The sequence below is a fragment of the Thamnophis sirtalis genome, unplaced genomic scaffold (genome assembly GCF_051295495.1).
Source record: "Thamnophis sirtalis isolate CommonGarterSnake01/CBP01778 unplaced genomic scaffold, rThaSir2_p1.2 scaffold_9, whole genome shotgun sequence".
NCBI lineage: Eukaryota > Metazoa > Chordata > Lepidosauria > Squamata > Natricidae > Thamnophis > Thamnophis sirtalis.
In genome coordinates this window covers 76,744,979-76,760,265 of record NW_028261389.1, presented here as the reverse complement: position 1 = coordinate 76,760,265, position 15,287 = coordinate 76,744,979, and the positions used below count along the sequence as shown (strand labels likewise).

The following is a 15,287-nucleotide window of genomic DNA, read 5'->3' as shown; positions in this document are numbered from 1 at the left end:
GAGAGAGAGGAGAGAGAGAGGGGAGAGAGAAAGAGAGAGGAGAGGAGAGAGAGGAGAGAGAGAAAGGAGAGAGAGAAAGAAAGGAGAGAGAGAGAGAGAAAATCCGCTTTACAAGGACAGAACTTTACCCGGGAAATTTAAATCTAAATTTACAAGGGCTCTCCAAACCTGGCAATTTTTAAGCCCTGTGGACTTCAACTCCCAGAATTCCCAGCATGGCTAGCTGGGGAATTCTGGGAGTTGAAGTCCACAGGGCTCAGAGTTGCTACGGTTGGACAATTCTGAAATATCACCCATCACTTACCGTATTTCTCTGAAAATAAGATCGGAAATCAGGTCTGACTCTCTGTGAGGTTTCCAAATGATGCCCTAATCAATTTACAAGCCTCGAGACAAAGTTCAAAAGAAATCCAATCATTTATTAGGAACAACGTTTTGGCAATGCCAGCAGTGAAGTCAGATCTGATTTCCCTTTAATGGTGGCTGAACTTTACCCCTGTGTCTCTGTTCCCCTCAATCTGTGTCATAAATCATATCCACCAACAAGATGCTGAAGCAGGTTGTAATATTTTGCGTCTCACAGGCCTGCTGTATAAATCTGAGATCCGACCCAAGTTGAAGATATGCGTGGAGTTCTTTCCCCCTTCTCCTCCAATGTCAACTTGATAATAGGCATGGAAATGCTTTACAAGTTGACAACCAGTTTTTATATTAGTTTTTGCTCCAGAAGATACTGTAGGAAGTTATCACCCAGCCCTCTCCCAGAAAAATGAAATATCCTAGGAAATATTGAAAAGGCAGAATATTTCTCTGGATGTGAAAAGAAAGAAACGCTTTTTAAAAGACAGAATAGCTGCCTGTAGCTTCCTGCCCATCCCCACTTTGTTAATGGGCCATTAAGAAGGCCAAGCTAGTCCACTTTACATAATAAAGACGTCTCCACTTCAACTACGGGAAAGCATGATATTGGCCCCAACTGACCACATGGCATCTGAGAACTCAACCAAACCTGAATTCAAAACACAATCTACGAGAGTTGCCCCTGTACGGCCCCATGGGAGTCTGACAACCAATCGGAATACATTTCTTACACAGGAACAGGAAACAGAGAGGTGGGACTGAACAGGTTATAAAAAGCCTAGCAAGCCCCTCACTCAGCCCTTCTCTTCTCCTCCACCTACATTGAAGCATGTGATCACCTTTTCTGTTCAGGGCTCAAGCCATGTGGCCCCGTCCAACAATAAACCATCTTTCCAAGCAGCCTCCACGTCTCCAGTGTCTTTTTCCCCACTTGGAGCCGAACCCAGAAGGACATTTCTTTCAACAATACATTAGGGATTATTTTCCAGTTAGGTCTTATTTTCAGGGGAAACCCGGTGATTTAAGAAAATATTTTCTCACCCATAATAAATTCCGGGTGGATATTGCGTTAGCTAAACTCCGAAGTCAAGCCATACCGTAATTCCTTGGAAAGGTGTTACTTCCGAACCTGTAGCGATAAGGATGTTCTTCGTATTAATAACCTGAGTGCTGCCATCATCTTTCGTCGCGGTGACCTGGTTTTTGCCAGTTATTTTTCCAAAGCCAGGCACGTGTGTTACCTTAATAGGAGAAAAGAAAAATCATTTTTTTTGTTAAACCAAAGAAACTATTACCTGTTTCCAACATCTTGTCATTTAAATAATAATGCCCAATTGCAAAAGGAAGTTTTGCTTATCTTACCTCCTGCAACAACACCGTTGTTGTTGTTAATTTATTTATTTTTTTGATGGAAAAATAAAAGAAAAGCACTTTTAAGAGATCTGTCTTAGTTTTTCTAAGCTGTTCTGCTAATAAAGATTTTCTCGGGATCTCTCTTTTTTCCTGTATTATTTATCCTCCACCAGCAGACTAAAGAGGTGTAAAATGCCTAGGGGTAACGCAAATAAAAGCCAGTGTGTGTGTTTGTCAAAAGGGTACCTTGTTTTGTTTAAACAGGTGAGCGATTCCTCCTGTTAAAGCCTTAACGGCTCCACTCTTCTGTTCCATCATTTTCTCTAAATTCAACCGGAGACCTGTAACTGTTTAAACACGAATGAAGAATGGGAAGGAGTTGATTGCTCTTAGGCATCCTGCATTCTTAAAGGAAGGTCACCAAAGAATTAAACATTGCAACCCAAACTTGGGAGGGAGGGAGGGACAAGGAAGGGAAGACAGGAAGGAAGGAAGGAAGGAAGGAAGGAAGGAAGGAAGGAAGGAAGGAAGGAAGGAAGGACAGAAAGGAAGGAAGGAAGGACAGAAAGGAAGGAAGGAAGGAAGGAAGACAGGACAGACAGGAAGGAAGGAAGGAAAAAAGGGAGGGAGAGAAGAAGGAAAAGGAAGGGAAGGAAGGAGGACAAGGGAAGGAAGGGAAAGAAGGAAAGGGAAGAAGGAAAGGGAAGGAGAGACAAGGCAGAAAGGACAAGGAAAGAGAGAGGAAAGGATAGAAAAGGAAGAAAAGGAAGGAAGGAAAGAAGGAAGGAAGGAAGGAAGGAAAGACAGGAAGGAAGGAAGGAAATACAGGAAGGAAAAAAAGGGAGGGATAGAGGAAGGACAAGGGAGGGATAGAGGAAGGGAAAGAAGGAAAGGGAAGGAGAGACAAGGCAGAAAGGACAAGGAAGGAGAGAGGGAAGGATAGAAAAGGAAGAAAAGGAAGGAAGGAAAGAAGGAAGGAAGGAAAGACAGGAAGGAAAAAAGGGAGGGAGAGAGGAAGGACAAGGGAAGGAAGGGAAAGAAGGAAGGAAAGAAGGAAAGGGAAGAAGGAAAGGAAGGAGAGACAAGGCAGAAAAGACAATGAAGGAGGGAGGGAAAGAAGAATAGAAAAGGAAGAAAAGGAAGGAAGGAAGGAAGGAAGGAAGGAAGGAAGGAAGGAAGGAAGGAAGGAAAGACAGACAAGAAGGAAGGAAGGAAGGAAGGAAGGAAGGAAGGAAGGAAGGAAGGAAGGAAGGAAGGAAGGACAGGGCAAACAGGAAAGGAGAAAATACAGGAAGGAAGGAAATACAGGAAGGAAAAAAAGGAGGGATAGAGGAAGGACAAGGAAGGGAAGGAAGGGAAAGAAGGAAAGGAAAGAAGGAAAGGGAAGGAGAGACAAGGCAGAAAGGACAAGGAAGGAGAGAGGGAAGGATAGAAAAGGAAGGAAGGAAGGAAGGAAGGAAGGAAGGAAGGAAGGAAGGAAGGAAGACAGAACCCCCGTGAAATCACCCTCCAATCCTTCTCAGATGGGTTCTTCCTTCTTAAAAGAAGCATCGTGTGCATTTGTCTCCTTGAGTCATTGGTAAAAACAAGAAAGGCTGGATACAAACAAATATAATAAATGTAGGAGGATTTGAGTCGTAGAGTTGTCCGGCGTACTCACTTTCAATGCCCCTGCTAGCGAAGTCTTTCCCATGAGCCAAATGGTACAGGTGAGAATTGTTTAACAAGGCCTGTAATATAAAGCAGTTTTCGATTAAACACACAATCCACTCCCAAAATGTCACATTTCAAAAAATGGTGCGTTTTTAAAATAATTACCCTTATACAGTCAGGTAAAGTACTTAAAACTCTTGATTGTATGTTCACAGCCTCAAGGGAAGCTCTTCCATATTTAATGTTTGAGGTGTTTTGTCTTACCTTAAGTAATCATTCAGTCCACTCAACACTGCCTCTATACTAGTCTTCTACACACACACACACACACACACACACACACACACACACACACACACGGCTCTGATGAGGGCTCTGTATCGGAGGCAGAGAGGGGGCCAAGGCCATCTGACAGTTATCAGCTGCCTTCGGAGTCAGACAGCAGTGAGACAGAAGAACAGCTGGAGCCTGTTCCCAGTGTGCACATGCTCAGAGTTGCCAGACGAAGGGAACAGCTAAAGAACAGGGGTCGAATTGGGAGTAAGGCCACAGGTGGATGATGAATGGCCCCTCCCAGAGGGAATGAAAGAAGAGCGAAAGGGGAGTGGAGTTTGCAGGAGACAATTAGTTCGCTTAATTGGTTCGTGACTCTCCGAGACTCCTTGCCAAGTTTTGCAGATCTCGGCCTGGCAGCTCTCCAAGCCAGATAAGGTCTGTGACTGTAAATCCTCCCTTGAAAGACTTTGCTGGATGTGAAGGAGCAGAATTCGCAGTCAATTAACGAAAGGGGTTTTTGTCGGGACCAGGAGTTTGGTTCCTGTTCTTGGGAAGCCTCAGTCAGAACAGTCGCCCTATTGAGCCCCACAATTGAGCCCCACAATTTTTGTTGCTCAGTGAAACATCGGCTACGTGAATTTTGCCCCGCAGTGCAGCTCATAAACTACAGGTTGTCCAATTTGTTTAGTGACCGTTTGAAGTTACAGCCACACTGGGGGAAAAGGAACTGGGACCGTTTTTCACAGCGATAAACCATTGTGGCCTTCCCAAAGTCACGTGATCAAAATTCAGACGCTTGGCAACTGGTCGATATTTATGACGCACACAATCCCCTTTTGCAACCAAGTCAATGGGGAAGCCGGATTCACTCAACAACCAAATGTGGCAAGAAGAGTTGTAAAATGGGACAAAGGCACTTCAGAAAGTTTCTCGTTTAGCCACGTAAACGTTAGGCTCCATTGGAGCCGTTAAGTGGAGGGGTGTTGTGGCCCAGCAGGAGCCGTTGGAGCTGCCACCAGACTCCGACAGCGAGGGGCGCTATGAGTCGGCTCTGGAGGATGTGGAGGACCCTGGACAGGGTTCCGACTCTGAGCAGGGCACAGAGAGGCTGGTTGGCTACCAGGAGGCACCTGAGCCTTGGACCAGTGGGGAGGAGACAAGGGAGTGTGATCCTGACATCAGCAGTGAGTTGTTCCTGGATGCCCAGCACCGAAGAGATAATAGGCGTCAGAAACAGTTGTGCAAGTACAGGAGGTAATTGCACTCAGCTGGTGGTCATTAGGCTCCTCTCCAGACTATAAAAGGACTGCTTGTGCACACGACCCTTTTGCAGAAGTCAACACAGGAACTAATGTCGGAGAACATTATTATGAGCTTGGCAGGCTGGATTGCTGCCAAGCCTTATCTGTGCTGGATTGCTGCCCAAGCTTGTCTGTGCCAGTTTGCTGCCAAGGACCTGTCTGTCTGTTAATTAAATGCCGTAACTTATCTTTGGCTCAGAGTGTGTGTTGGTGTGGGACGAGGGGGGTCAGAACGAGGGGCTACCTCTCTTCCCTTCAGAGCTTCTAAAAGTACCATTTCAACCGACGTTCTGAAGGGGCAAAATTTGGATATTCGCCTCCGATAGGATGGGAAAGTCAAATCCAGAACCTACCTTAGAAGGGATGCAACCAACATTCAAACAGGTCCCACCGAGGGTTTCATTTTTCTCCACGCAGACGGTCTAGGATTGAAAAAAAGGCAAGCGTTATTTTTTAATAACGGTTTCGTTTTGCTGCCGAAAATGCACTCCTGAGTTTTTAGGTGTTAAAAGAAGCAGCGTTTTTTTGCATATAGAAAAGCATTCCCTTCTGGCACTGAGGATGTTACCAAGTTTGGTAATGAAACGTCTGTGAGGAAAAATAAATCAAATTCAGAGGGCGTCAAGGACCCCTTAGATAAACAAGTTGTGCAGGTTTTTTTTGCAAAGTAACCACAGGGAGTTAAAACTAGATTAATGACCAGGGGCCATTGTAAAAAGGAAATAATTCAGTTTTGGTCACCACGATGTTGGAAAGATGCGGAGACTCTAGAAAGAGTGCAGAGAAGAGCAACAAAGATGATTAGGGGACTGGAGGCTAAAACATATGAAGAACGGTTGCAGGAACTGGGTATGTCTAGTTTAAAGAAAAAAAGGACTAGGGGAGACATGATAGCAGCCTTCCAATATCTCAGGGGTTACCACAAAGAAGAGGGAGTCAAGCTATTCTCCAAGGCACCTGAGGGCAGAACAAGAAGCAATGGGTGGAAACTAATCAAGGAGAGAAGCAACTTAGAACTGAGGAGAAATTTCCTGGCAGTAAGAACAATTAATCAGTGGAACAACTTGCCTCCAGAAGTTGTGAATGCCCCAACACTGGACGTCTTTAGGAAGATGCTGGATAGCCATTTGTCTGAAACGGTATAGGGTTTCCTGCCTAGGCAGGGGGTTGGACTAGAAGACCTCCAAGGTCCCTTCCAACTCTGCTATTGTATTGTATTGTATTGTATTGTAATCTGTCCCACTGCTATCTCATACTAGCTAATAAATTGGCGTTGCCGGGTATTTATTTACAGGGGAAAAATATCCAGACCAAACGTAATTTCTAATGTTGGATTTTCCTCCTTACCAGAGGGGAGCCCCCTTGTGGAGGACTGTGAAGCCGTTACCATGGCAACTCCACTGCACTGTACAGTAGAAGTCATTTTAAGGCACAACAGGCTGTATCTTAACAGAACGCACACCCCGAGGGATGTTAGGGGTGTCTTAACCCCACAGTATTTTTTTCCAGAGAGTAAATCATCTACATCCCTAGTTTGGTTGAAATTCCTCAAGGCATTCCAGAGTTATGCTGGAACACACACACACACAAATTTTCATACAGAAACCCAGCATCTGGATTTATCTTCTGAGGACAATCCTGTTACAATTTGTCCAGAAACCAAATAACCCTGTTGTAAGATGGGAGGCTAATAAATTTGATTGATAAAATAAGTAATTTTTTTCCTTTCGAGATGCAATACAACAAAAACTTAGCAGAATTAGACAGGCGTTACATTGAGGAACTAATTTTCAAAGGGCTGAGTCAAACTGAGTTTGATTGTGGTTTTATTTATCTAGGCCATTTTCTTGAGGAGAGAATGAGCTTGTTCTGTTCTCCTTCTGGCATGCTTTTTCCAATTTCCTATTCTAGACTACAGCCTTCAAATTCGCTGGTGGTCTCCTATCCTAATGCTCAAAGCAGTGTGGCAACCCTAGGAAACCATAATCATATCCATTCTGGCACTAGAAGTCAAATCCAACTGAGGGTGAATGAACATTATTTACCGTATTTTTCGCAGTATAAGAGGCACCTAGCTTTTGAGGCGGAAAACAAGAAAGAAAATCTACCACTGCCTCCCAGCAATTTGCCTCCTTACAGCAAACAGCAAACAGCCTGTTTCAGTTTCAGCACAGCCTGATTAACACAAGAAAAAAAAATCTGCCTCCCGGCAATTTGCCTCCTTGCAACAAACAGCAAACAGCTTGTTTCAGTTTCATCACAGCCTGATTAGCACAAGAAAAAAAAATCTGCCTCCCAGCAATTTGCCTCCTTGCAACAAACAGCAAACAGCTTGTTTCAGTTTCAGGACAGCCTGATTAACACAAGAAAAAAAAATCTGCCTCCCAGCAATTTGCCTCCTTACAGCAAACAGCAAACAGCTTGTTTCAGTTTCAGGACAGCCTGATTAACACAAGAAAAAAAAATCTGCCTCCCAGCAATTTGCCTCCTTGCAACAAACAGCAAACAGCTTGTTTCAGTTTCAGCACAGCCTGATTAGCACAAGAAAAAATATATATTCCTCCTAGCAATTTGCCTCCTTGCAGCAAACAACAAACAGCTTGTTTCAGTTTCAGCACACCCTGATTAGCACAAGAAAAAATATATCTTCCTCCTAGCAATTTGCCTCCTTGCAGCAAACAGCAAACAGCTTGTTTCAGTTTCAGCACAGCCTGATTAGCACAAGAAAAAAAAAATCTTCCTCCTATCAATTTGCCTCCTTGCAGCAAAAAAGCAAGTTTCGGTTTCAGTACAGCCTGATTAGCACAAGCACTGATTGCCTGGGGATCAGCTGTTTTAGGCTACAGGGATTACCGTAGCCTATTGCCGCCCCTGTGCCCCCTATTTTTGTCCTCCGCATCCTGTTTTCAGCCTCTGCATGCCCTATTCTTGGCCTCCACATGCCCCATTTTCCAACCGTTGCGGGTGGCGGAGATTGGAATGGGCGGATAGTGGGATGCGCGGAGGCCGAAAGGGGGGATGCAGGACAAAAACGGGGGTGCGGAGAAAACGGGGCATGCGGAGGCAGCAATAGGCAATGGCGATCCCTGTAGCCTGAAACAGCTGATGGTCCGGAGGCCCGACGATCAGCTGTTTGTACTAATCAGGCTGTGCTGAAGCTGAAACTGAAACAGGCTGTTTGCTGCAAGGAGGCAAATTGGCCAAAGGGTAAGGGCTGGGGGGTAGCTACATTCGGTGTATAAGACGCACCTAAATTTTCACCCTCTTTTTTGGGGGGGGGGAGTGCATCTTATACTCCAAAAAATACGGTAACTCTCAGAGTTTCTAGTTCAAATTTCTTATAATTTGGGCGTCACTGAAGGTCCGTCATATTTAACCACCTCCTACCTACCACCTCACTCACCTTCCACTCTTTCACTTGTTGATATGAACTTCGGCAAACTTTTCCAAACTATTCAGACGATACCTGGGGAATCTTACCATGCTCACTCACCTTAAAGCCAAGTTGGGCAGCTTTGATCGCAGCAACATATCCTCCTGGGCCGGAGCCAATGACTGTCACATCGGCATCAACTGACCAAAAAAAGAGACACAAACGTGATTTTAGAAGAACAATCTAGATATTGAAAGATTTGCCAGAAGAAAGAATTCCAGCTAAGCAAAGAGATCGCCATATATTGCTCCAGAATGTATTGTTCATTATTTCCACACAGTCTATGGTAAACAATTTCTGCCAACCTAGCAGTTTGAAAGCACGTAAAAAATGCAAGTAGAAAAATAGGAACCACCTTTGGTGGGAAGGGAACAGCGTTCCGTGCGCCTTCGGCATTGAGTCATGCCAGTCACATGACCACGGAGACGTCTTCGGACAGCGCTGGCTCTTCGGCTTTGAAACGGAAATGAGCACCGCCCCCTAGAGTCGGGAACGACTAGCACATATGTGCGAGGGGAACCTTTACCTTTACGGTAAACAAGTAAATAGCCACAGCTATATTCCATTCTGTAGGTATTCCTCAACTTACCGTCACAAGTGAACCTAAAATTTACGTTGCTAAGCGAGACAGTTCAGTGAGTATTGCCCCGTTTTACGAACTTTGCCACCGTTGCGAAGTGAATCATGGCGGTTGTTCAATTAACAACACGTTTGTTAAGTGAATCTGACTCCCCCATTCCCTTTGCTTTGCCACAATGTCACAGAATGTAATCCCCGGGAGTCCGTCATAAATACGAGTCAGCTGCCAAGTGCCCAAATTTTGGTCGTGGGGATGACGCACGGGGATGCTGCAATAGTCCTCTAAGTGTGAAAACAGCCATAAGTCATATTTTTCGGTGGCGGCATAACTTTTAGCAATAGCAATTAGACTTATATACCGCTTCATAGGGCTTTCAGCCCTCTCTAAGCGGTTTACAGAGTCAGCATATTGCCTCCAACAACAATCCGGGTCCTCATTTCACCCACCTCGGAAGGATGGAAGGCTGAGTCAACCTTGAGCCGGTGAGATTTGAACCGCTGAACTGCAGATAACAGTCAGCTGAAGTGGCCTGCAGTGCTGCATTTAACCACTGCGCCACCTCGGCTCTTTTGGTTGTAAGTATTATAACTAATCCTTCGATCCGACTTTTTTTTGTAACAAATTGAGAAGGCCAATTCGAAAGGCCTGGGGAATTTACTAAAGTGTTTTGCTATGTAATCATTAGAATATGTAGCCATATTAACGACCATATAACCCCTCGTGGGGGTGGAGTCTGGGTGAATGGAGCTTTGACTGGCCAGATGCCTTTCCTGTCGCCAACGAGGAGTTTTGTTCGGCAGATATATTCTCATTGTGCCCAGAAAAGAGAAATATCTGCCTCTACTTAGGATTGAACTCACAGCCTCCTGATTGTGAGGCGAGAGCGCCCCCTCTAGGCCACCGCACCACCCAACAATCAGAATATGTAATATAAACGCATAAATGCCAGAGACAGTGTTTAGGACAGCTCAAAAGAGCTGGATGAGAATTTAATCAATAAATAAAACAGTAATGCAGCTTAAACCCCATCCTGGAAGGAACTGTGGGCTGTATGAAGAAGAAGAAAAACCCGCATTTTTCCATGAATTTCAAAGCTACGTAATATTTACCTTGATCGGAGTAAGTTCTGACAGGCCCTGCGGAAATGCCATGCTGGATCCGGCTAAAGTGGCCTCTCTAATTTGTGGAAAAGAAAAGAAGAGGAAGAAGGAAGAAGTTTATATTCTTTATAAAGACGCGATCATATATTGACTGCAGAAAGGCCCAACGGAATGATCCATCACTCGTTTTATTCGAACTACAATTTTTTTTTAATCCTTATCTTTTAGTTTAGTTTATATGTCCATGTTGTGGCCAGAGGAGCTGGTGGCAGACTCAGAGAGTGAGGAGGGTTGGGGAGGAACATGGGCCAGTCCTGGAGTCTGGGGAAGGCTCTGATGAGGGCTCTGCGTCGGAGGGGAGAGAGGGGGCCAGGGCCGTCCGACGGTTATCAGCTGTCTTCGGAGTTGGAGATCAGTGGAGCAGAGGAACAGCTGGAGCCTGTTCCTGATGTGCACATGCGCGGAGCTGCCAGGAGAAGGGAACAGCTAAAGAACAGGGGTCGACTTGGGAGTAAGGCCACAGGTGGACGGTGAATGGCCCCTCCCATAGGGAATAAGAAGGACCAAAAGGGGAGTGGAGTTTGCAGGAGACAATTAGTTCGCTTAATTAGTGTGAAGATTTGTTCGTGACTCTCAGAGACTCCTTGCCAAGTATTTTCTTGCTCAGCATTTGGAAGATATCGAACCTGGCAGCTCTCCAAGCCTGATAAGGTCTGTGGTGGTAAATTCACCCTTGAAAGACGGTTTGCCGGGACTTTGCTGGATGCGAATGAGAGGAATTCACAGTAACTTAATAAAAAGGGGTTTTGTCGGGACAAAGAGTCTGCTTTGTGATTTAGGGAAACCTAGTTTAGAACCGTCTATTCTTTGCAACTCTTAAATAGGGGGGGGGGAATCTTCAAATCTAAATTCCCTCAGAAAGAACGACATATCCGTACGATGCATTGTGCAAAAACTTGATCCTTACTCTTGATTTCTCATCCTACCGTTTCCCCGAAAATAAGACTGGGTCCTATTTTCTTTTGACTCCTGAAATAAGCACTTGACCTTATTTTCAGGGATGTCTTATTTTTGAGGCGGTGAGCATGGTCACCTCACGGCTGCTGCTGTTTTGCAATATTTTTGGGGAGGGCTTATTTTAGTGGATGCGCTCAAAAGCCCAATCTGGGAGGTCTTATTTTCGGGGAAACAGGGTGGTATTTCTGTTTATTATACTCCGCTGAGACAAAAGTTTGAAAATCTACTGCAATGCGCTCTACATGGGGCAGCCCTTGAAGAGTATTCGGAGACTTCAACTCGTCCACAATGCAGCCGCGCGAGCGATTGTGGGTGCACCTCGGTACACCCACGTTACACCTATCCTCCACGAGTTGCACTGGCTACCGATCAGTCTCCGGATACCCTTCAAGGTGCTAGTCGTCACTTATAAAGCCCTTCATGGTATTGGACCTGGGTACTTGAGAGACCGCCTGCTGCCAATTACCTCCCACAGACCCATTAGATCTCACAGGGCTGGCCTCCTCCGGGTTCCGTCTACTAGCCAATGCCACCTGGCTACTACCCGGGGGAGGGCCTTCTCTGTAGTAGCACCGGCCCTCTGGAATGAACTCCCTGCAGGGATTCGGACCCTCATCTCTCTCCAGGCCTTCCGAAAAGCCGTCAAAACCTGGCTTTGCCAGCAGGCCTGGGGATGATGAGTTCCCCTCCCCTCTCGACTTGTGTGGTTGTGTGATTCTTGCCTATTTTAATTACTTGTATTCTGTTCTATGTTCCCCTTTTTCCCCTTTTGAGTTGTTCGCCGCCCTGAGTCCCTCCCGGAGAAGGGCGGCATACAAATAATAAAATCCAATTCAATTCAATTCAATTCAAAAAAAATCAAAGCTGAAGTGATTAGCCGTTCTTAATAGCAGTAGACTTATAGCAGTAGACTTATATACCGCTTCATAGGCCTTTCAGGCCTCTCTAAGCGGTTTACAGAGAGTCAGCATATTGCCCCCAACAATCTGGGTCCTCATTTTACCCACCTCGGAAGGATGGAAGGCTGAGTCAACCCTGAGCCGGTGAGATTTGAACCGTTGACCTGCTGATCTAGCAGTAGCCTGCAGTGCTGCATTTAACCACTGCGCCACCTTGGCTCTTAAGCCTGACTGCCGATTGCAAATAGCAAAGTCTATTGTGTGCCAATAAGTTTATAAGCCAAGACTTCCTTAACGAACCTTAGAAGTTTGGTCCTTGCAATTAATCTCAAGGCCACATTCAGATCTGCTTATACAGCAGGAAAATATTATTAAAAAGGCCAATTATTTGCCACTATCTCAAACCTCAGAGAGGCAAATAAGAGATTCTTGCACAAGTCCGGCTTAGCTTTATCACATTATGAAACAATATACAATGTACTGAATAAAACCGGATAGCCTTCATTTAAAAAAAACAAACCTGTAGAACAATCCAATTCTCATAGTTTTTATTTTGAGAAAGCCAAAAATTCCAACTGCTCGAATTCTCAAGAAGGAAGCAACGGATCATCAAGAGATGCAGGGTGGACCAAAAGACAAGGCCCATAAGCCACATCATTTATTGCATAAACTAGCTGATAAACCGGCATTGCCCAGATAATTTATTTACAGGGGGAAAACATCTGGACCAAACATAATTTTTAATGTTGGATTTTCCCCCCGAACAGAGAGAGTCCCCTTGTGGAGTACTGTGAAGCTGTTACTATGGCAACTCCACTGTGCTGCACAGTAGAAGCCATTTAAAGGCACAACAGGCTGTATTTTAACAGAACACACACACCGAGGGGTATTAGGGGTGTCTTACCCCTCACAGTATTTGTTTCCAGAGACTAAGCTGCCAAGTTTGGTTGAAATTGCTTGAGGCATTCCAGAGTTATGCTGGAACATACACACACAAACAAACACACAGCCATTTAGATTAGATAGATAGATAGATAGATAGATAGATAGATAGATAGATAGATAGATAGATAGATAGATAGATAGATAGATATAGGATAGGTAGATAGATAGATAGGATAGATAGTGAGTGATAGATAGATAGATAGATAGATAGATAGATAGATAGATAGATATTGACAGATTACATTAAACGTTCAACTTGATTGCCAGTTCCTATTTCTTTGATCATCTTAGAATGTTCCTAACACAGTAACATTTTCCCCAAAATATATGTGATTGGTGTATGGGGCCCGAGTTTTGGTACTCCTGGCCTTTTGGTACATCTTCTACAAAAGTGATGCTTGGCTGATTAATACAACAATAAAGGAATAAATGAACAAAGGACCATCAAAGTAAAATTTGAATATATATCTGTATCTATATCTATCTATTATCTCTATCTATTTACCTACCTACCTACCTACCTAACCCCCTATCTGTCTGTCTGTCTGTCTCTCTATCTACCTACCTACCTATTTATCTATCTCTATCTATCTCTGTCTGTCTATCATTCTATCATCTCTATCCACCTACCTACCTATCTACCCTATCTCTCTCTCTCTCTTTCTTCTATCATCTATCTATCTATCTATCTCTATCTATCATCTATCTATCTATCTATCTATCTATCTATCTATCTATCTATCTATCTATCATCTATCTATCTATCTATCTATCTATCATCTATCTATCATCTATCATCTATCTCTATCTATCTATCTATCTATCTATCTCTATCTATCTATCTATCATCTATCTATCATCTATCTATCTATCTATCTATCTATCATCTATCTATCATCTATCTATCTATCTATCATCTATCTATCTATCTATCATCTATCTATCTATCTATCTATCTATCTATCTATCTATCTATCTATCTATCTATCTATCTATCTATCTATCTATCTATCTATCTATCTATCTATCTATCTATCTATCTATCTATCTATCGTTTATAAGGTCCCCTTCTTGAGCAGAGGGTGGGACTAGAAGACCTCCAAGGTCCCTTCCAGTTCTATATTGATTGATTAATCAGGGGAATGGGTTGCCTTCAGAAGTTACAAATGCTCTATCCCAGGGGGCTTTTAAGAAACATTGGACACCCATCTGTCGGGAACGCCACAGGGTCTCCCGTTTGGGCAGGGGGGTTGGAGTAGATGACCTCTAGGGTCCCTCCCAGCTCTGTGACTCCTCTGCCATGCTGGCTGGGGAATTCTGGCAGTGGGAGTCCACCAGTCTTTCCCCAAGACCGGGCAGCTCTGTCCATGCACCGCCGTGTCGCCTCTCTCCCTCTCAGCCTGCCTTTATTCTTTGCACACGTGTCCCTTTGCAATGGTCGTCTGAACCCCCAACCCGGGTTCCCCGAGGGGGACGTGGCGCGGCGGGAGCAGAGGCCGCGGGCCCTGCGGCTTCTCCTTCCCGCCCACCCCCCCACCGGCCCCGCTGGAGCTACCTGGGCGAGGGCGCAGCAAACGCGGCTCCAGCTCTGCATGGCGGCGGCGGCGGCGGCGGGTCCTTCGCTCCGCGATGCCCCCCCACCCGGCAGCGGCTGCTCCAAGGGCGCCCCGGAGGACTCGCGCAGGCGCGGCAGAGGGAGGGGGCGGGGCGGTGGGGCGGGGCGATGGGGCGGGGCTCAGACCGGAAGAAGGAAGTGAGGGAGGGCGGGGCTTCTCTTTTCCCCTCTTCCTCCTCCCTCTCCCTTCCTTTCACTTCTTTCTCCTCCTCCTTTCCTTCCTTCTTTCTTTTCTTCCCTTTGTCCTCCTTCCCCTTCTTTCCTTCTTCAATCTTCCTTTTTTTTCCTTCCTTCCTTCCATCTCTTTTCTTCTCTTTGTCTTTCTTCCCCTTCCTTCCTTCTTCTTTCTTTCTCCTTGTCATCTTCCTTCCTTCCTTCCTTTTCTTCTCTTTGTCTTGATTTTCCTTCCTTCCTTCCGCTTTTTCTTCTTCCTTTCTTCCTCCCTCCCTTCCACCTTGTTGCTTCCTTTCCTTCCTTCTCCTTCTTTCCTTCCTTCTTTCTTCCCTCCCTCCCTCCTCCTCTCCTTTTATCTTTCTTTTCTTCCCTTTGTCCTCTTTCACCTTCCTTCCTTCTTCTTCTTCTTCTTCTTCTTCTTCTTCTTCTATCCTTCTCCTTGTCATCTTTATTCCTTCCTTCCTTTCTTTTCTTCTCTTTGTCTTCCTTCCCCTTCCTTCCCTCTCCTTATCATATTTCTTCCCTTCCTTCCTTCCTTCCTTCCTTTTCTTCTCTTTGTCTTGATTTTCCTTCCTTCCTTC

At 45.0% G+C, this 15,287-nt stretch overlaps 1 protein-coding gene across 1 annotated transcript in view; it reads right to left on the bottom strand.

Moving 5' to 3' along the window:
* Positions 1-14,626, bottom strand: part of DLD (dihydrolipoamide dehydrogenase) — a 26,510-nt gene extending 11,884 nt beyond the window's left edge. Inside the window, exons 1-7 of the mRNA XM_087722333.1 lie at positions 14,473-14,626; positions 10,066-10,132; positions 8,437-8,516; positions 5,297-5,365; positions 3,374-3,443; positions 1,960-2,060; positions 1,458-1,601 (exon numbers count right to left, since the gene is read on the bottom strand). Coding sequence (XP_087578459.1) covers positions 1,458-1,601; positions 1,960-2,060; positions 3,374-3,443; positions 5,297-5,365; positions 8,437-8,516; positions 10,066-10,132; positions 14,473-14,511 — 570 coding nt within the window. The 5' untranslated portion in view covers positions 14,512-14,626. The remainder of the gene's footprint in view (positions 1-1,457; positions 1,602-1,959; positions 2,061-3,373; positions 3,444-5,296; positions 5,366-8,436; positions 8,517-10,065; positions 10,133-14,472) is intronic.
* Between the last annotated feature and the right edge of the window lie 661 nt (positions 14,627-15,287).